At 43.8% G+C, this 21256-nt stretch overlaps 1 protein-coding gene across 1 annotated transcript; it reads left to right on the top strand.

Annotated features, from left to right (window-relative positions):
* Positions 1-728: 728 nt before the first annotated feature.
* On the top strand, positions 729-20492 carry Tnfsf15 (TNF superfamily member 15). Its single transcript, XM_048340252.1, has 4 exons — positions 729-1165; positions 9311-9353; positions 10216-10266; positions 15696-20492. The coding sequence occupies exons 1-4, from the start codon at positions 893-895 to the stop codon at positions 16148-16150; spliced, it is 822 nt and encodes a 273-aa protein (XP_048196209.1). The 5' UTR covers positions 729-892; the 3' UTR covers positions 16151-20492.
* The last annotated feature ends 764 nt before the right edge of the window (positions 20493-21256 follow it).

The raw sequence follows: 21256 nt of genomic DNA, 5'->3' as shown, positions 1-21256 counted from the left end.
AGCCCAGGGAGGAAAGTCCTGAGCCTATTTCCAATTAACAACGAAAAAGCGGGAAGTGGAGTTGTGGTTCCAGCCTTGAGTGAACACTTTTAAGTTCAAGCCCTAATACTAGCACAGAGAGAGAGAGAGAGAGAGAGAGAGAGAGAGAGACAGAGACAGAGACAGAGACAGAGACAGAGAGACAGAGACAGACAGAGAGACAGAGACAGAGAGACAGAGAAAGAGACAGAGACAGACAGAGAGACAGAGAAAGAGACAGAGACAGACAGAGAGACAGAGACAGACAGAGACAGACAGAGAGAGAAGAAAGAAGAAGAGGAGAGGAGAGGAGAGGAGAAGAGAGAAGAGGAGAGGAGACCGAAGGCGTGGTGCATTGCTGGTCCTCGGGCAAGGGTGCAAACGTGACTTCCATTTCCTGTCTGCAAGCCACACACCTCCCTCCTCCCCATCCCTCACTTTCACTTCCAGAAGTGTCATCACACTCCCTCCGGAGCCTGCCCTCCCTGGCTGGCCTCCAGAGGCAGGGAGCAGGTAGGTCTTAATTTGCCCCGCCCATTGACTTGATGAATTCTATTTCTCCTCCTCCAGGGACTTTCCTAACTTCCTTCTGAAAATGAAGGATGGCACATGAGTGTACTGTATATAAATATGCTTGAGAAAGCATTCTCCTTCTCCTTCTTCTTCTTCTTCTTCTTTTTTTCTTAAGCCAAACTTGGTTTCTGCTGTGGGCGGTACATTCCCTGGCAGGGCAGGGCCAGCTACACAGGACTCTCCAGGGGGAGGGGAGGCGGTGAGGAAAGGGGAGGAGAAGGCGCCTTGATGAACTCACCCAGGATGAGAACCGCTGGCTGCTCTTCTATTTAATGCGGCGTCTCTGGCCAGGAAGAATCAGATGCACCTCCAACTCAGCGAGAGCATGGCTGAGGAGTTGGGGCTGGGCTTCGGAGACGCAGCCAGTGTGGACATGCTGCCTAAAGGAGGAAGCGGAGGCTGCGACCGCGACAGCAGCGGGCCCAAGGCCAGAGCTGGGCTAGAAGCCAGGAGCCACAGGCGGCCCTGGGCTCTCACCTGCTGCCTGCTCTTGCTCCCCATCCTTGCAGGACTCACCGCCTACCTGCTCATGGGCCAGCTCTGGGCCCAAGGAGAAGACTGCGTTCTGGACCAGGTAAGCACTCACTACCACCTGGGGGATCCGAAGCCTTGGGCCAGCAGCGACCACCACTTTTGACAGAGCACAGAACCGGTATAGAGCACATTCCTTGCTTGGTCTAGCAAAGGGCTTACAGAACTAGAAGGTTGGAGATGTCCCATCTGGGTTCCCTCAGGATTTCCAGGAGAAAAGACATCTCCCTTCTTACATTTACATGGAAGAACCTTTAAAAACAATAATTACAATCTTTCTATAATGATCATTTGAGTGTATTCCTTTTCTTAAAGAAAAAGAGAGAAGCAGCTTTTAAACATGTAATCATTGAAAAAATTAGAGATCACAGATAAGGAAATGGGAGAAAATGATCATTACTCATAAATACTTAGAAATGACAGTTATGAACCTCCTTGGGGTCAATAATTCTGTGTCATGCCTAATAAGAACAGATTGATATGTTTCCCCAATGTGACGTGATTTTTATGCGTGTGTTGATGAATGAAGAACAGCATAAGGACACACGTGACAGTCTTCTGACAGCACATGCGTGCTCTGATTCATCTAAATGACTCTCTTTCTGGGGCTTGGAAACGTTATTAGTCGGTATTCAACAAAGAACCTTCTATTTGATTCTAAAATCTTACTGGGTCTGGGAGCGACTGGGTCATAAGTAAGAATGAGGAGCTCTTTCTTGGCAAACAACAGTGATGAGCCAGGACCAGGCAGGTGTCAGGAGAAAACTCGTGATTCAGAAAATACCCAAAAGCCTAAAGAATGTTATTTAACTCATGTCCTTCTGGGCGAGAAAACATTCCTGCAGAAATCTGATTTCATTTAAGCTTAAAGAACTCAATTGTAAAGGAGAAAATATGTGGTTTAATTGGAAACCTATCTCTCAGCTATCTTGGTCAACTTCCAAGCTGAAGGCTACCATGGCTAATGTGTAACACCCACCACCCTGCTGGGGTCAACAAACACAGCGTGACTCAATCAACAGAGATCTTGGCCACAGGCCAGGGCTATAAAATGCAGAAATATGCCCACAACCCGGAAAGACTGTTCCTGTTGGAGGTGAAGGTCTGAGCACGAGAGATGCGGCTGTGACCCCAAAACCCTTCCCCAGCCTGGTTCCTATGGAAGCCCAACCCACAAGGGCCTGGATAATGAAAGCCCCACATCTCTCCCCAGCCAGAAGGGGACAGCTGTTCTGGAATGAGGCATTGAATCACACACACACACACACACACACACACACACACACACACACACACACACACACCGGAACAGCCTTTCCCTGGGCTCTAGAGAGAATCCCAGAGCATGATGGGCCCCACTACCCAAGACAATGTCCACAATCCCAGGCCACCAGAGAATGCATGATCAAAGGAAGCAAGTTGCTGGCAGAAGCGGTTGATAGGCTTGATAGGTTGATAGGTTGATAGGGAAGAAAAGTGGCAAGTGTCTTTGCTCAACTCCACACCCCAGAGCCCTCCCCTCAGCTGACCCATGGAGTCTCCCTGCACAGTGGACAAGAAGGGGTTGTTTCGGGCTCTTTTAATGAAGTTATGGAACTCTTTGACGTATCAGAAGAAAAGGAGGAGGCAGGCGTGAGGCTAAGGACACACGTAGTAACTGGGAGCCAGAAAGCAAGCCTCTGGCCACTCAAAGAAGACAGTTTAAAGGAGAGTGATTACAGAAAAGGTTAGAAATGGGGATTAAAGCATGGTTTCTTGTCAGAGGTATGCAGGTTGGTGGGAACTAGGAGATCTAGAGGCACTAGAAGCCAACAGCAGTGGGAAGCCAGCATTGTGCCATCTCTTGGCATAAAGGGTATATGAGGTGTTATAGCAACCCAAGAGGGCCAGGCTGAAGGATGTGAGGGCTGGATAGAGAAAGGCCATCACAGCATAGCATCAGGGAACATATAGAACCAGGCAAGGCACATGGGCTACTCTCTTCTATCAGCCTCTGATCTCATTGACCAGAATCAATGAGAAGCCAGGACTTTAAGGAAGTCAGCCTCATGACCCAAGAGGGACAACCAGTCCAGAGGACAAACAGAATAACTAGGTTGGAGGGTGAGTGGAAAGTGAGAGATTCAAGGAAAGAGAACCAAGCCAGAGTATATCTCTTAAATACCTGCATTTGAAACTGAGCTTAGACACTGACCATAGAAAAAGCAGGCTCCTAGCTATGTTTCTTTGAGCCCATTCCCTTTTCTACTCTGATAGCCTGACACATGTACAGGGACATGTCAGGTGCCTGGAAGTCACAGCTCCTGGGATGTGATCATCACTCAGTGCGCCAGGCACCAGACAACTACTAAGGAAATTAGCCTTGGCTCTGAGGAGCTTCCAGTCTGGTGCATGAGACAAATAAGGAAACAGATTGCCCAACATAGAGGTGCAATGGAATTCCAGATGCTCTCCTAGCCCAACCACAGGGGTGGAGGTAGTCTAGGGAAGGTTTCCTGGAAGAGGCAAAGGTAACTATCTTAGAAGGCTGTGCACAAGATCTAGGTCAAGGAACCCACTAAAAATGAAATCCACCCAACAACAGGCCACTGGAGTTACAGCAAGGCTTTTGGAGGGTATCTAGCCTATCCTCTCTTGTTTTATCGATAGGGAAACAGAGGCAGGGAGAATGAAGAGATTTGTCCAGGCCTGTATCTTTAGTCAGTGACAGAGCCAAGACTTGAAGCCTGACCACCTGCTCTGTGCATGCAGGTAGCAAGTTCATGCTGTGCTAGCTCCAGGCAGCCACACGACTTCCCCACACTTTGGAGGAAGGAAGGCAGCCAGGACGAACATCAGCCATCCTCCATGCCAGCCTCCCAGAGAGTGGCTTCCTATGTCAAATCTGTTACCCTCAGAGTTTCTCACCCAGAACTCCTGGCTTAGGGATAGAGTTGCCTATATCCTTCTAAAGAGGAATGGAAATTAGAGAAGAAGCCAAATACGCTCATATTGCAGAAATACAATTAAAAACAAAATTATCTCCCAACCAAGGTAGACAAGTATCGTGTGTGTGTGTGTGTGTGTGTGTGTGTGTGTGTGTATGTGCATTTGAACTCAGGGCCTCCTGCACTCAGTTTTTCCACTCAGGGCTGGCACTCATCATTTGAACCATAGCCCTACTGGCTTTTTGGTGGTTAATTGGAACTAAGAGTCTCACGGACTTTTCTGCCCAGGCTGGCTTTGGGCTTCCATCCTCAGATTTCAGCCTCCTGAATAGCTAGGATTATAAGTGTGAGCCACTCACCAGCACCAAGATTTGAAAAACATCACAGCTACTCGGAGATCGTAAAGACCCAAATCAATTCTCCTTCTATACAGGCAAGCAGGTACAACTCACACAAGTTAAGTAGAAAGTGCCAAATGCATCAAAGCATACACATCACACTCTCCATTTTATGAGTCATTCCTCTATATGAATGTGCTTAATAATGAAGGGAATCTCATAAAGAACTCAGAAGTTGGAAGTGGTGCTGTGGCTCAAGTGGTAGAGCACTAGCCTTGAGCAAAAGAAGCTCAGGGACAGTGCCCAGGCCCTGAGGTCAAGCTCCAGAACTAGCAAAAAAATAAATAATTTAGAAGTTACTAACTCTGCTAGCATCCGGGTGGGAGAGCTATGTGGCTGGCTATAATACAAGGAAAGATAGAGGGAAAGGACTTTTAAAACCCCATCTTCATTTTATAAAACATGTGACCCATGTTAAAAAAAAAAATACAGTAAGAGCCAGTGGCTCATGCCTGTAATCCTAGAGACTGAAGAGGCTGAGATCTGAGGAGCGCTGTTCAAAGCCAGCCTGGGCAGGAAAGCCCTTGAGACTCTTACCTCAAATTATCACCAGAAAATTGGCTGTGGCTCAAAGTAATAGAGCACTAGTCTTGAGCAAAAGAGCTCAGGGACTGCACCCCACAAACAACAACTACTACTACAGAAATACAGTGGAACCAAAATGGCGTTGGCTCTTTAGATTTGTAGGGGCTATGTGGCAGATACGCATCATGGAAAGCTCCTAATTCCAAAGTTCAAACTCAGTCTGAATCCTGGCCTGCCCATTTGTTAGCATGTTACCTCACCTCCAGGACCTTGGCTTGTTGATGTGTGGATTGAGATCATTAGGCAGAAGGTATTCAAGGTGTCTGGCAGGGGTGGGGATTAGTAAATGGGAGCAGTTACATCATTATGGCCAGGGAACTTCCCTGCTCAGGGAAAATTACATCACCAAGGATGACTTCTCCACCCACTCTGGAATCTTCCATCATCAGGCCAGAGCAGGTTTGGATACTTTCGGGCTGCTTTGTGTTTGGTGCCTCCTTTACCATTCCAGTCTTTCCCTTCTGCTACAACCCAACCCTCCCCCAGCACCCTTTACCCCATTTGCACGTGACCATGGCCTGGGCATCCTTGAGGCCATTCAGTGGTTTTCACTGCCCCCTCCCGTGAGCGCATAGCCATTCTGCCCTAGGAGCCTTTCTAAAGTTAGCCTCTCATTTTCAGTGTGGCTCCTACACCAGCATAGAGTGGTAATCCTTCTGTGCAGCCGATCAGAGGCTGCATAGGAGGGCTTCCTGCCCAGGACTACACCACTACTATTTTGTTTATTTGTTTGGTACCACTTCTGGGGCTTGAACTCAGGGCCTTGAACTCTCAGTCAGCTTTTCACTAACTCTTTGCTGCTTGACTCATACCTCCCTTCTGTTTTTTTTTCCTGGTTAATTGGTGGTAAGTGCAGGACTCCTGGCCTCTGGTCCCTGCACTCCTCTTCCCCCCACTCCTCTTCCCCCCTATTCCCCTCTCCATGTTCCTAAGACACCCCCTCCCCATCTCCATCCACATCAGAAAGACCCCATTGTGATGACAGCTCAGAGTCACAGACTCGGCCCAACCCACCATAACACAGCGGTGACCACTTCACAGTTATTTTCTACCAGTAAATGAAATCAGACCTATGAAGTGCTTAGTAGATATCTGGCATGCCTACATGCTTGTTAGTATCACTACCTGCATCTATCGTCTCAGTGAATGCTTGATATCACACAGCAAGTAACATGTTCTTATTCCCATTTTAGAGATAATGAAACTGAGGCCCAGAGGAGTTAAGCAGTTTGCCCAAGGTCACAGTACAAGAGTATGATGTTGGGATTCAACTCCAATCTATATTTTCTTTCTAACTATAAAGCTCATCTGTCCAACCTCTCGAGGGTGGTAAGGGGGATTTAACCCTGAAAATCTGGCACATAATTGATGCTAAAGAAATCCCAATTCTCTTTCCTTCCCCCAAAGACATCTTGTGCCTGATGCACAGAAGGTACTAGCTACATGTCTTCTGGATGGAGAAAGGGAGAAAGGGATGCAAAGGGCATCAGATTTCCCTGAGCCTTAGACTCTTTGTCCACAAAAAAAAAAAAAGAGGAATGAATGCACTTTGTTTATAGCACTGTGGGAAGAACTCTACAAGATATTCAGAAAGCTCTTGCCAAAGCATAGATGGTCTGCAGACCATGTTTCTCTACCCACGCCAGCTTGGACAAGACCCCCTCAAATCTCACTCAAGTTGTTTCCTCTTTCGGAAGGAAGACAGTAGCAGTCATCCTTTTCCAAAGTTTTCTAGAAACACAGCGAAAGCCTAGAGGAAAGCAGTCTGTTCACACTGTAGAATGTTGGTTTCCCAGTGAAGCAGCCCTGCTGTAACCTCAGGAAACCCCACACACCTGGAAGAGAAGCCAGCTCCTGCCCAGGTCTGGCTGTGAGCAAAGAACAGGGAGGCCAGGGGCAAGTGAGCTGAGGTGGGGACTCCAGACGCCCATAGCTGCAGGCCACATTTGGTCACTGCAGGATCCATGTGCTCACCTGTTAAGTGTTATTCGCACATCCCCCGGCGCTACCGCAGCTCACCACACCTCTGCATCCTCACCTGGCGGTGCCCAGCTGTGGCATCAAACTGGCTGCACAAAGTCTTCTCCCCTACCAGCCTCCCTTGTGAAACAGCAGCAGCAAGCTGGGATAGGAAAGGGTAGTTCCATTCTCTAGACCCTTGTATCGAGCATCCAGAAGCAAACCACAGGCAGCTGGGAATATGGCCTAGTGGTAAAGTGTTCACCTCGTATACATAAAGCCCTAGGTTCTATTCCTCAGCACCACATATATAGAAAAGGCCGGAAGTGGCTCTGTGGCTCAAGAGGTAGAGTGCTAGCCTTGAGCAAAAAGAAGCCAGGGACATTGCTCAGGCCCTGAGTTCAAGCCCCAGGACTGGCAAAAAAAACAAAAATTTAAAAAGAACAGAAGCAAACCACAAGGAGGGAGAGTGGGGTGGGGGTTGCAAAAATGGGGATGCCACTCAAAATGTCCAAGTAATCCTATAACCCATTGTTGTCTATCGAACAGAAATATAAGGAAGGCTTTGGTTTACAACTGAAGTTATAGGACCAAAGAGAGGAACGTGCTAACAGTACATTCCACAAGTGATTACTGGGCTCAAAAGAACCAAGGAAATGAATTGGAGAGCAGAGCCACTTTTTACGCGTGGACTTTCTGGAGTCCTCAGAGGGGTTTGGTTGATGGGCCAGAATCAGAGAATTGGGAAATAACAGAGCTGGGGTTTCCAAATTTGCTCTTCTCCAGGCCGGACTCAATGTAGCACAGAAAATCCAGGGCATCTCAAAAGATGATGAGATAAAATGACCTGGGAATAAAATAAATGCAGGTGGAATTCATCGGCAGGGAAAAGCAAAAGGAAGAAGCAAAGAGGCAAATGTCTACATGTTTCTTTTCAAAGTGCCAGAGGATATGATGGGCCATAAAACATTTATGCCCTGGCAATTGCAGGATTTATGACAGCAATACGTGAATCTGGCTTCCTGTTTATGAATAGACATAGTGGCTGACTAGAGAATGTGAGAAGAGAAAGGCTAAGTAGATCATTAGTTAAAATAGACTCGGGGTGGGGGGGATGTTCTGGGGAAATGCCAGAAAAATCTCAAGACAATCTCTCTTTCATCTGTTTTGCACCTTTTTTAAAATTGTTTAGGGAGCTCCTGATATGGCCAGCAACTCTATTTGGTCCAAAGGTTCAGATAACCTTGAGCAACAGCTTAATGTCTTTAAGTTCCTATGACAAGCTCTGATAAAATAAATTTTTTTTTAAATTTTATAAAGGGTGATACTGGTCCTCCTTTGAAGTGGCTGGAACAACAAATGAGGGTCATTTCTGGGCTGTCTCTCTACCCTCCCTCAAAAAAATAAAAAATCAGCAAAGTTGCTGATGTTGGGCAAGCATTCAGCAATGAAGTTTAGATTGTCCAGCCATTGGACTGTACCTAATGTCTTCATTCAGCAGCAGCGAATCTTACAGTTTTCCCCTGTTCTTCCAGGCTTCCTTACTCTTATACACGCTGTGGGCCTTTTGTAGAATAGTCATTACCTCTTTTGTCACCTGGCTAATATCTGTAAGACCAATGAGATTCCGTGCAGGGAAATTTCCCTGGATTGTCCCACTTCCAGGCCAGGCCTCTGTTCTCTGAACTTTGGGTTTGCTCCACTGTCCCTGTGTGTGGCACTGCATACTTATCTTCCGCCTCACCAGATCAGGGGCTTGTCCCAAAGTGATAAGGCACCATGGCTTACGAAGGCACAACGGCTTTGGCTTTGGTGTTCTGGAATTACCTGGCCTGAGTTACAAGCCACTATTACATAGGATCTGAAATGACCACAAACTTAGATTATAGGGAAACAAAGATTGCAACCCACAAACCTAGTTTGCATGGAAACAGGGGGAAAAATGGATTAATTGTTCCAACTTTCAAATCACAATGGGGAAAAAAATAAAATGGATCAGTTGTCTTTATTTGTTCAATCAGCAGATGCAATGACAAAACACTGAAGCCTCCTGGAATAGAACAGGAAAAGCTTTTGGTAAAGAGCTACAAAGCTGAGATTCTGAGATGAATGTAAGAGAAATAAAGGCCAGTAGGAGTTCTAGAAAAGGACGGTTGAGAGCTGAGCGCAAGATTCCCATAAAGCAATGTATTACCATGCCACTTCTCTCATCTCATGGCGAAGGGAGGGCCCAGGCTAGGTCGCAGGGCGGTGGGCAGCTTTGTGGTGTTGAGGTCAGAGATGACAGGTGGTCTGACCTGTATCTTTCTTTCTCAACAGATCCCAGAAGAAAAGGAGTTTCTACTTTCACATCAGCGAGCTTGTAAGTGAGTCTATCTTGGCCTCCTTTACTGTGGGAGAAAGACAATATTTTTAGTACTTATAAGAATTTTGGAAATAAAGTCTTTAATTACCCATGTTGCTGAGCCAGGGATTCAAACCTAGAGATGCATTATTAAACTAAACAAAATGGTGCCACAGCCAAGTCCATGGCGTTGGAGCTGATGGACTGAACCCAAACCCAGCTGTGGAACTGGTTGTCAGCATGACCTTTCAGCAAATACCTCCACCTCTGCCTGTGTCTCCATGTATTTACCTTTACTTTTTTTTTTTTTTTTTTTTTTTGCCAGTCCTGGGCCTTGGACTCAGGGCCTGAGCACTGTCCCTGGCTTCTTCCCGCTCAAGGCTAGCACTCTGCCACTTGAGCCACAGCGCCGCTTCTGGCCTTTTTCTGTATATGTGGTGCTGGGGAATCGAACCTAGGGCCTCATGTATCCGAGGCAGGCACTCTTGCCACTAGGCTATATCCCCAGCCCTCCATGTATTTACCTTTAAAGACTGGCCACCTACCAAGCCTCTTGCTAGGCACTCAAGTCAAGGTAGGGATTACTGTGCCCATTTTAGAGATGAGAAGACAGAGTCTCACACTGGATAATTTATCCAAACTCCTGGGGCAGAGATTCATTAATACTTAAGATTTTTTTTTCTCTGGAGTCTCCCCAGTTCCCAGGGGCTACACTACAGGCACCACATGCCATTCCAAAGTCCACACAGCGTGAGACTAGACCCAGCTGGAGGAGATCCATGTTTATCTCCCACCACAGGTGCCATCCAACTCCCCAAATGCTGTCTTCAGTCCAGTTGCCCCTTCACTCATACAAAGTGCATTTCTCCTTTGGTTTCAGACATGCCGCCGCCCAGAGCTGATGGAGGCAAGCCCAGGGCACACCTGACAGGTAAGCCTGCCTGGGTTTTCTTAGAAACCACAGGCCATAGGTGGGATGGTTCTTTCAGTACAGTAATCAAAACTCACTCTAGGGACTTCCAGCTGGTAGCAGACCTCACAATCAGGAATTTATTTTTTTTTTTATGTCTTCATCCACTAGGATGGCACCAATGGTCTCTTGGGCACTTTCTTCCTTGATTCTGTCAGCCTTCTTCCTTTCTCCCCTACCCATCTCTTGCATTCATACAACCAGTCAACCAGTCACTCCGGAATGACTTGGCCTTACTCTTGGAACTTCAAGTCATTCCGAATCTAGTTTCAGATGAAAGTGGTCCCTTGAGTCATCAATGTTTAACCAGTTTATCTGTGCCAAGGCAGAACAGCTCATTGGCTATTTGTAATCAGGAAGATGTTTCTAAAGAATTTCCATGTAGATGATGATATTAAAAGGAAAATCACAATGACACCAGTGTTCAGGTTTCCCTAGTCTAACTTGGAAGTTCTAGGCACCTCGCTTCTGGAGTTTGTTGATCTCTGAGACTCCAGAAGACATAGAAAGACAGTACAAGAATGTGTATAAAATTGATTGAAGAGAACTGAAGGTATGGCTCAAGTGACAGAGCACCAGCCAAGCAAGTAAGCCAAATGAGCATGGAGCCCTGAATATAAACCCCAGTACTATCAAAAAGAAAGACAGATATAAAGGGAAATAAAAGGAAGGAGAGGGAGGGGAGGGAAAGAGAGAGAAGGAGAGGTAAAGAAAGGGAAGAAGGGAGGAAAGGAGGAAGAAGGAAGGAAGGAAGGAAGGAAGGAAGGAAGGAAGGAAGGAAGGAAGGAAGGAAGGAAGGAAGGAAGGGAGGGAGGAAGGAAAAACCCATCAAAAAACTAGAAAGGTAAAAAGCCAGCTTGCTTACTTTCATGACCTTCATAACCTATACAAAAATTTATAATCTGCAGGGCGATGTCCTTGTAGTTCAAGGTATGTGTATTATTATTTGACTAAAACAAATTTATTAAGACTCAGGGAGATGCCAACTTAATTCACTTTCTCTCTGCCTATAAGAATGAGGTTTGAGCAGTGATGACCCACACCTGGAATCCTAGCTCCCCAGGAGGCTGAGATCTGAGGATAGTAGTTCAAAGACAGGCCAGACAGACAAATCCAAGAGACACGTATCTCCAATTAATCAGCAAAATGCTTGAAGTGGAGATGGGACTCAAGTTGTAGAGTACCAGCATTGAGCAAAAAAGGGGAAAGCATGAGGTATTGAGTTCAAGCCCGAGTACTAGCACACATCACACACACACACACACACACACACACACACACACACACACACACACACAAATAAAATGAAGGATTGACCAGATTAGACAAGAAAATCCTATGGAATTATCACTCATCTTTTTTTTTTTCAAATTTTTATTATCAAACTGATGTACAGAGAGGTTACAGTTTCATACGTTAGGCATTGGATACATTTCTTGTACTGTTTGTTACCTTGTCTTTTTATGAATAAGAGATATAAGAACCAGAGAACTGGGGCTGGGAGTATGGCCTAGTGGCAAGAGTGCTTGCTTTGTATTCATGAAGCCCTGGGTTCGGTTCCCCGGCACCACATATATAGAAAACGGCCAGAAGTGGTGCTGTGGCTCAAGTGGCAGAGTGCTAGCCTTGAGCAAAAAGAAGCCAGGGACAGTGCTCAGGCCCTGAGTTCAAGCCCCAGGACTGGCAAAAAAGAGAACTGGAGACCTTCTCCTAGCTCTCAATATAAGACAGCCACTGTAGCAAGCCTGTCTTTATTTCCATTGCATCATTTAGTCTGCATCAATACAATGAAATTAGAAGTGGAGTGTTCCATTATTGACAGAGAAACTGAGGCTTAGACAATTAAATTCACACATCCCCAGGGAGATGACTAGGAGGTGGGAGAGTTCAGATGTAAGCTTGCCTCTCCCAACTTCAGTTTCCATAGAAACCTTCCTCCTATCCAAACTCCTCTGCTGTGCAGTTCCACATCAATGCAATGAGGCTTGCCATGTCTCAATGGATTTTTTTTTTCATTATCTACAAAGAAACAAAGGGAAAAAACTCATGACAATAGCCACAAATAATGGGGTAGAGTCTACCAGAGGTGACTGATACTAATTCCTTAGATGGAAAGAGGCATCAGAGCTTCCCAGGGGCTTTAGGGTCATCTTTTGGGGTCAGAGGAGTCCCACATACATCTGGAACATGTACTCTATGAAAGAAACTATAGTCTAGTTGATAATAGGAAAGACACTGTAGAAAGCTCAGGAACTAGATTTGTGGTGGCCCACTGGGTGCGGGGACAGCGAAGTGTTTTCATTACACATAACCGGTCCCCAAGCTGTCGTGTCAGTTCATAACAGTGATTGCTGTAGGTTCCAAAGGCAGTCAGAGGAAATCAAAATATTTTTATTTTCCCTAAAAAGTATACATTCTATTGTAGATGGCCTTATGTTAAATCAGTAGTTTGAATCAAGCTTGCTTCTATTTGTTTTCTTTTCCTGTTGGTAGTTTTCATAGAAATATTCATGAATAAATTCTGTATAATGTAGACTTAGGGGCAATGCACACATATCAACATATAAACTATAAAATGAAATAGGCTTTTTTTTTAATCTGTCAAAATGAAAGCTGCTGGTATATTCAAAGGAATAAAAATTGAGTATAACTGAGCCCAGTCATTGTGATAAAAATTGACTGTGTCTATTCTATTCACTGAATCTTCATAACAAAACTCTAAAAGAGTTCTAACCATTTACAGACAGGAGACTTAGGCTCAGCGAAGAGAAAGAGCATACACCATTGATCAATGAGCTAGTGTGTTGTAAAATCAGAATTGATACTAGGCCCAAGTGGCCCAAAGCCAAGGTTCCTTCCGGTTCACAAGTCACTTGCACTAACTTACATGTGGACTCTAATGTGAGAGAAGAGTTGCCGAAATATTTCTGGGCCTCTGGTTCCAACATGTCCCACAAAGTAAGTCTTCATTGGTTACTGCCTGTTTCTGTGGCTTTGGACTACAGCATTGGAATTCAGTAATCTCTTCGTTCCTCACCTCCACCCCTTTGCCTTTCTCTCTCTTGCTCTCTGCCTCTGTCTCTGTCTGTCTGTCTGTCTGTCTCCCTTCCTCCCTTCCTCTCTCTTTCTCATAAATGTGAATGAAAGCTGGGCTCCAATGGCTCACACTCACAATACTAGCCACTCAGGAGGCTGAGATCTGAGGCGCATGGTTCAAAACCAGCCCAAGCAGGAAAGTCCATGAGACTCTTTTTTTTTTTTTTTTTTTTTGTGCCAGTCTCTGGGCTTGGACTCAGGGCCTGAGCACTGTCCCTGGCTTCTTTTTGCTCAAGGCTAGTGCTCTGCCACTTGAGCCACAGCGCCACTTCTGGCCATTTTCTATATACATGGTGCTGGGGAATCGAACCCAGGGCTTCATGTATACGAGGCAAGCCTCTTGCCACTAGGCCATATTCCGAGCCCCCATGAGACTCTTATCTCCAATTAACCACTAGAAATCTGGAAAGGGTGCTGTGACTCAACATAGCAAGAGCTCTAGTCTTCAGCATAAAAGCTCAGGGACAGTGCTCAAGCCCTGAACTCAAGCCCCATGACTTAAAAAGAAGAAGTAAATGTAGTTTAGGAGATATTCCTAATAGCTAGGGATTTTAAACACACCACAATATTATTTTGCTTTTCTAAAGGAAAGACATGTCAAGTTCAAACAAACATTAAGATATGATGTAGATTATTGCTAAAGGGAAAAGGAGTTAGAGACTAGAGTCACAAATTCTGCATTTGTGGGAAATTAATTCCAGGAACCCTACAGAGCCCCAAAGTCAAGGACATATGATAGAAAATTACGTAGTTTTTACATATAACCTATGCACATCTTCCTTTGTAGTTTAAATCATGGTAGATGACTTAAATACAAGGTAAATAGTTGTTATACTGTATTGGTCAGGGGGGAAATGAGAAGAAAAGCTCTGGAGCTGCTCAGTACAGGCATACATTTTTTCCTGATGTGTGAGGTCCTTTTTAGTTGATTGAGATTGTAGTTATGGAATGAAGGATAGAGATGATGCTGTATTGTACTTGGAAGAATGCTGTGACAATGAAGTCTACAGATTCTGCAAGAATTAGGCTTAGAAGGTAAAAAGAATCAGGTGAGAAACAAAAGGTAAATGGTTGGCATTATTGGATCAGAGACTATTTTATCCAAAAGCCAGCCTGGTCTCTGGAGTGGCTGTGCACTTCTAGGGCTGAGAGTGGTGTGAAAGAAGCAAAGGCAAATAGTGGGGGTTTCCAAATAGTAAAGATAGAATAGGAATTTGAAGGGTCTTGTACACAAATGCACACAAGTGAACATCTGGGAGAGTCTTTAAGTTATTTAGTGAGAGACCGCAACTGGCAATAAGCTGTTTTCTAGATCACAGAAGAGCAGATTTCTGTTTTTGTCTTTTCTTTTCTTTTTTTTGGTACTGGGGATTGAACCCAGGACATTGCACTTGCTAGGCAAGCTCATTGCCATTGAGCTACATCCTGGCCCGAGACCAGATTTCTGAACCTTCACTGTGTCCATGTAAAATAAGAACTCTGAATTTAAAAAAAGAAAGCTTATCTAGAGCCAAACCTGAATGACTATGCTCTAGAAACACAAACTCAATTACCATGAAACAAAGAAGCCCTCTGAGAACTTCCAGAGTCTTGATAGAAAGGAAGTGAGGGGAGGGGGTTGGGGTCGCCTGCTTGGCAGGTGGACAACAAAGGGGTAGTGAGATTTCTCCTGTAAGAGGCAGATGATATTATCGTTCACAAGGTGAAGAAGTCTTGCAGGATTTAGATGTGATCACATGCTTAGCTTTAGCAGTGGTAAAGGCCAGAGGCCCAGCAAGCTTAGCATGTATCCCAAGAGTTTTATCTACTAATCACACACACACACACACACACACACACACACACACACACACACACACACAAAACCACTGCCTTGGATTTAGCGGTTGATAGTAAAGGACAAGTAACAGGGACTAAAGATTGGCCTACAATCACTTCTTGATCTCCCATATTCCATGTCTCTGGAGTTACAATGTTCCATCAGGAAAGATAACATAATACACACCATGGATACAGGTGTCACTTAGGACTTCAATTCACTGTGGGGAGTTTTGCCTAGAATCAAAAGACTCAGGGAAGATTCAGCCATAGAGCTCTGCCTCAGAGAGGCTAAATCATTTTGTAGATTACACAAATGCCACTGTCTGAACTGACATGCATACCCCAAGTATCCTTCCTTCATTCCTCCCCTAATGCACAGGGTTATTTATTCATTTTTGAAAATAATACAACACTCTTTATTAAGGTCCGCAGGTTCTCCTAGGAGCCAATTAACCACTCTTTTATTTTTGCAGTTATAAAACAACCGCCCACACATCACTTGAAAACTCAGTTACAGGCTATGCATTGGGAACATGAGCTGGGCTTGGCCTTCACCAAAAACCGGATGAACTACACCAACAAATTCCTGGTGGTCCCAGAATCAGGAGACTACTTCATTTACACCCAGATCACATTCCGGGGGACCTCCGCTGAGTGTGGTAACATCTCTCAAAGAAAACAGCAGAATAAGCCAGATTCCATCATCGTAGTCATCACCAAAGTAACAGACAGGTACCCTGAGCCCTCCCAGCTCCTCATGGGGACCAAGTCTGTGTGTGAAATAAGCAGCAACTGGTTCCAGCCCCTCTACCTTGGGGCCATGTTCTCTTTGCAAGAAGGGGACAAACTGATGGTGAATGTCAGTGACATCTCTTTGGTGGATTACACGAGAGAAGATAAAACCTTCTTTGGAGCCTTCTTGTTATAGGGCCAAAGCAGACATCATTGTGAAAAGGCCCCCTGCCTTCTAGTCCCCAATTTTCTTACTGTATCTATAATTCTTGAAATTAAGGGTGTGGGGCATTCTATACAGTCAAGAGTTTAGCCATGAAATTTAAGACCCCAAAGATTGCCTTTCATGTGCCTTCCTGGTGAGAATATGGATTGGAAACAAAGAAGAAAAGAGCCAGTGTGGTGATTGCTGGAAGAGAGTTGGAGTTTCTCAACCCTGACACATTACTCACCTGAAGAACAGATGGTCGACTGAGGTCAGGATTTAAAAACTATTTCTATGCTTTCCAGATACATTCTTGTCACCAATAGTCCAGTCCTGATTGAATTTGATCACAAACTACTTTAGCTCAACAGCCTTGGACAACATCAGAAAGAAAATCCAAGGGGAAAAAATAAGCTCTTCAGAGGCCAGGTACTTAATCGGTATTTCCACATACTTTCATGCCAATTCTAAAAGAAAATGAAAACAGAGCTGCTATTTCTCATGATCGTAATCCCAGAGGGGAGTGTTTTTCATGCCATGTTTTTCCTATGAGAAAAGCCACCTTAGATTAAATATACAAGTACCAAAATAGGCAAGTGTGAGTTCCCCACAGTAATAACGCATTTGCCCTTGTCAGAACAGTGTTCCTGAATGCCTGTAATATCTTGGGCACTCTTTAACCTAGAAAACGCTACGAGGAACACATCAACCAACTCACAACTTAGATAAATACTATGAGATGCCTCCTGGTCAAATTCAATCAACATACTTCAAAGATAACTGGGAGTCCTGGAAAAAAATCATCCAAAAATGTTATTTTTGGCATTGCCTTTTGTAAAATGTCCAGATGAGTATGCCACTCAGAAAATTTGAAGACAGATTTCTAGCAAACTAGACTAACTATACAACAAAGCTGACTGATGCCAAGAGACAATGGACTTGTTCTCTGAGAAGGAAACAAAAATATCAATCATCTGAGTCAGAGACATTTATCCAGGTTGATTTGAAACTTTATATGCATAGTATTATGTGGGTATTTTTCCCTTAAAATATTCAAGGGGATTTAACTACAGGATTAGCTAATCTTCCCAGCCACGGCTTCTTTAAAGAAGACATCAAGGTCTGTCTTAGTGAGTGAATACCCTCGGTGGCACGATTTTCCTGTGTGCTTTTCCTATGTGCTGGGCAGGGAGGGACAGTTTTGTCCTCTCAACCCTTATTGGCTGATTTTCCAAGCAGGAATCTTCCAATTTGTTTTCCAGGGTCAGATGAGCTCATTGAAATGAAATGGCCTAACTTCCTGCATTCTGTGTAAGAAGTTAACTTTCTACCTTCCATGAGGGCCTTTGGGTATATCATGTCCAGTTACCCCAGCACCATGGCCTGTTTTATAAACACTCCTTATCATGAGGGAGCCTCACAGATATGTCTGAGATTGAACTTGGCTCCTAGATCACTGTTACACTAAGTTTCCAGGAAAACTATAAGCAGAGAGAGAGAGAAAGAGAGAGAGAGGGAGAGAGAGAGAGAGATGGGATGTGGATTTTGAACATAGTGACTGATAGAGTCAATATCTGTTGAATAATAATTCAGTGACAATGGATTTCCTGGTTGTCAGTGGAAAGGCTGACTGGAGACATACTTTGGAAGGTCTGCTAAAGTTAAATTACGCCAGGCCGCCTTGTTGCCTTCGCTTTCCACAAACAACACAGGCCTCTCTGAGAGCAGGGAGAATAAAGGGTGCAGCTACCTCTGCCTGGTTCAGTCTTCATGAAGGAAGTGAAGCCTGAAAGAAGGTGGGTGGCCCCCCAGATGACCACAGGGAAAGGGCACCCCAGAAGGAGGAATTGCCCTTTGCTTAAGAAGAACTGAAAGGCTTTTTCTGGTTTGACATGAGGACATTGCCTCCCCCGCTCCAGAGAACAGCATTGTCACCAACACTAGTCTGACTCCACCGTCAGAGCTAACATCCCAGTCAGTTAGAAAATCAAAGGTGCTATCTGCACCTGTCAGTCACCACAGTGCAAGGGAGCATCAAGCAACCTACACTTTCTAGGAAAGGATTTGCACAGAAAAAGCAAGGAGATGGGCACCCCTTCTCTACCATTAAAGGGAATCCTGGGTCACTAGCCTTCACACCAGCCCATGAGGAGCTCTGGTTGGTTGGCATGTTTATCCAACACAAGAATTTCCTACTACCTTGAAAAATGTAGCTGAAGTTTTCACTGCTGGTTTTTTTTTTTTCCAATCCTTAATAATATTCCCTTTACTATTCAGAAGAACACAGACAAACATTCCAAACAGGACTCAAAATAGAATTTCTGTTTCCAAGGCATTATTTTTCAGAGGCAAAATTAGTCCTATTGTAGAATTCATACTGCAAGCAATATGCAGACAGAGAGAGGTTCATAGTTTCTTGCCTCAGCTTCAAAGATGACCCAGACATACCTTGAAAAGTCTACATTTCTTGATCAAAATTCAGGGCTCATCAGAACCTTTATCCTCAGTATGCTTTATGTCTATCTGCAAAACAGAATTACTGAGCTACTAAAATTAGTATTTTTTCTTTACTAAGGAAAACTGAAAAATGTACCTTTTCATGTCCTGAAACATATCAGGTTTAGTTCTAAAACAGGACTGTTGCAGTTCTAATGCCAGAACCCTTAGCTGTATTTCAGTCTAAGTTATGCCATCCCAGAGGAAATTCAAGCTCTATGCTTATAAATACTCACCAGGATGGTAAAGTCCAACTAACTGCTGGACCTTGCCAATATCCCCTTGCAAGGTATTTTCTCAAATTCTTAATCATGTGTCCATGGTGGTGACATTGGGGGTGATTTTTAAGAGATCTATTCACAGCTATGCCTTACAAAATACAGAAAGGTGTCTCTTGCCTCAAAATTTCCTGCTTGTTTAGGGCCTAGAGTCTTGGAAGTGTTTTTCCATTTTTCGTAGGATTCTCTTTAAGCATAACATTATCCTGAATAGTGTTGCATTATATTGGTAGCTAAGTCTTTGGAAATTTCAGTGATTTTCGATCCTCAAATCTTTTCCCCAGTGCTAAGGAATGTAGGTTAAAGAAGTCAAAATCTTATCTTGTTCCACTCTGACAACCATATTTACATCGTCCTATGCTCTAAGACACCCCACCTCCACCTCTCTTCCATTCCCCTATTTTAAGAGGAAATGAAGCACGCTGGCAGACCCAGAGCTCAGATTCTGTCCTCTGAAACCACAAACCTTGCTACATCAATTTGTCTACTCTTGGCAAATAATATTCAATTTAATGATTAGAGGGGACATTCGGTGAAGATATATTTTCAAATATTTGTGGGCAATGTAGAGAGGCAACTAAGACTTCTTTGAAGTATACCAAAAGAAAAAGCTGGGACTAAAGAAGTACCATCTCTGGGTTCACACCCAAATGAACATTCTACCCCCAGACTGATCGTTTCCAGGTAGTGATTGCTCTCTCCCTGGAAATCCTCAAGCAAAAAACTTATTACAAGAGTTTTTTAGAAGTCATTGTTTCTTAGAAGTTAGGGAAGGGATCAACAAAAGAATTTCTGGATTTTTTTTTCAAATCTATGACCATGTTGCTTCTTTTTAGTTTACTTCCATGTGTTCTATTAGATCGTGATGAACCTGAAAACTCCAAGACTTCAATGGTTCCAAACCTAGTAGCTCCCTGGTTAAGAATGTATCCGACACCAAGTGACTCTGAGATCTTGCCAAGAGAGAAATTCATGTAATTTGACAACCAATTTGATTGTCGGGTTGCATTGGAGCATACAGACTTGAAATTCCTAGCCGGCAATCTTTTATTTTCACCCATGAATTGCTTATTCTTTTTAATATCTGTCCCATGACAGTACTTATTACCTAGATGCTGGCAAGCAGGAAAGAAAAATCCTGCTCTTATAGAGTACACTCTTATAGAGGCAGAAGACACACACATGCACAAAAACCAAGCTGACATAAATGATTTTATTCTTAAAGTCATTAAAAAATGTAACTTCCCCCTCATTTAACTTCAGGGGGTATATAGATTGAACAAATGTGTGGGATTTTAGGGAGAAGCCCAGGGGCTTTCATTGAGTTTGTTTTATGTTAAAACGTCACAACCCCAAGGTAAAATGCATATTGTATGTTGTTGAATATGTAATTACCTAGTATGGATCCCATGTCATCATTGCTGTATGAATTCTAACCTATATAAATGAAAGATTGTATGTGTTAATCTATTTAACAGATGTAACTTAATTAATTGGAATTAAAGGCTGCAGAAATACTGACAGTTGCTTTCATTGTTTCATTAATCATTAGTTTTCTTTCTAAATGAAGACCCAGAAGCAACCACTTGGGATTTTAATAAAGCATCTAGTTCTCCATATGTATTAATACAACTGACTTCAGGGGTTCTAACAAATCTCTTAGTTGTGTTCACAACTGTGAACATCACAGACTGTGCCAAGTGTATCCAATGAGAGGAAAGGAGAGTTTTATTTTTTTTTAAATCTATTTGGCTCCATCATACAAATTAGGGGAGGCATACTAAACAACCCTGAGAACAAGAAAAAGAAGGGAGGAATATATGGGCATACTTGATGAAGTGGCAATATGGGTCTAAGTCTGTTTGATGCTGGACCTGCCACTTCTTATACAAACAGCCATCAGAAGAAATCAAGAGGGTTCAACGCATCCATTTCTTAATGCTTTCCAAAGCAGTAGCTGGGTCACTGCTGGTACTCTGTCAAAACTAGTTCCAACTATATTAAATTGCAATTGCTGAGGGCCAGAATTATTTCATATCAGAAATATCATTTGTCCCCACCTATAGTTATAGGCAGAATCAAGCATTAAGGAAGCTGGAATAAAGCTCTCCTCCAAAATATCAGCCTCCCGGGGTGGGGCGAGAATTTATTGATATCTTTCTGAAATTTCTCCCATTAGTTCATACCCTTTCCTGAGAGTAATAAAGAACATTGTGTTGTTCAGATTTGTAGCAAGAAATGAACATTTTCCCTAAATGTATTAAAAATGAAGTATCTGTAATACACATAAACATATATATAATTATCATTATGTCAGTTCTCC

Source organism: Perognathus longimembris, chromosome 1, assembly GCF_023159225.1.
Source record: "Perognathus longimembris pacificus isolate PPM17 chromosome 1, ASM2315922v1, whole genome shotgun sequence".
Taxonomy (NCBI): Eukaryota; Metazoa; Chordata; class Mammalia; order Rodentia; family Heteromyidae; genus Perognathus; species Perognathus longimembris.
Note: the sequence above shows the minus strand (reverse complement) of the source record. Positions and strands in the feature narration are given on the sequence as shown.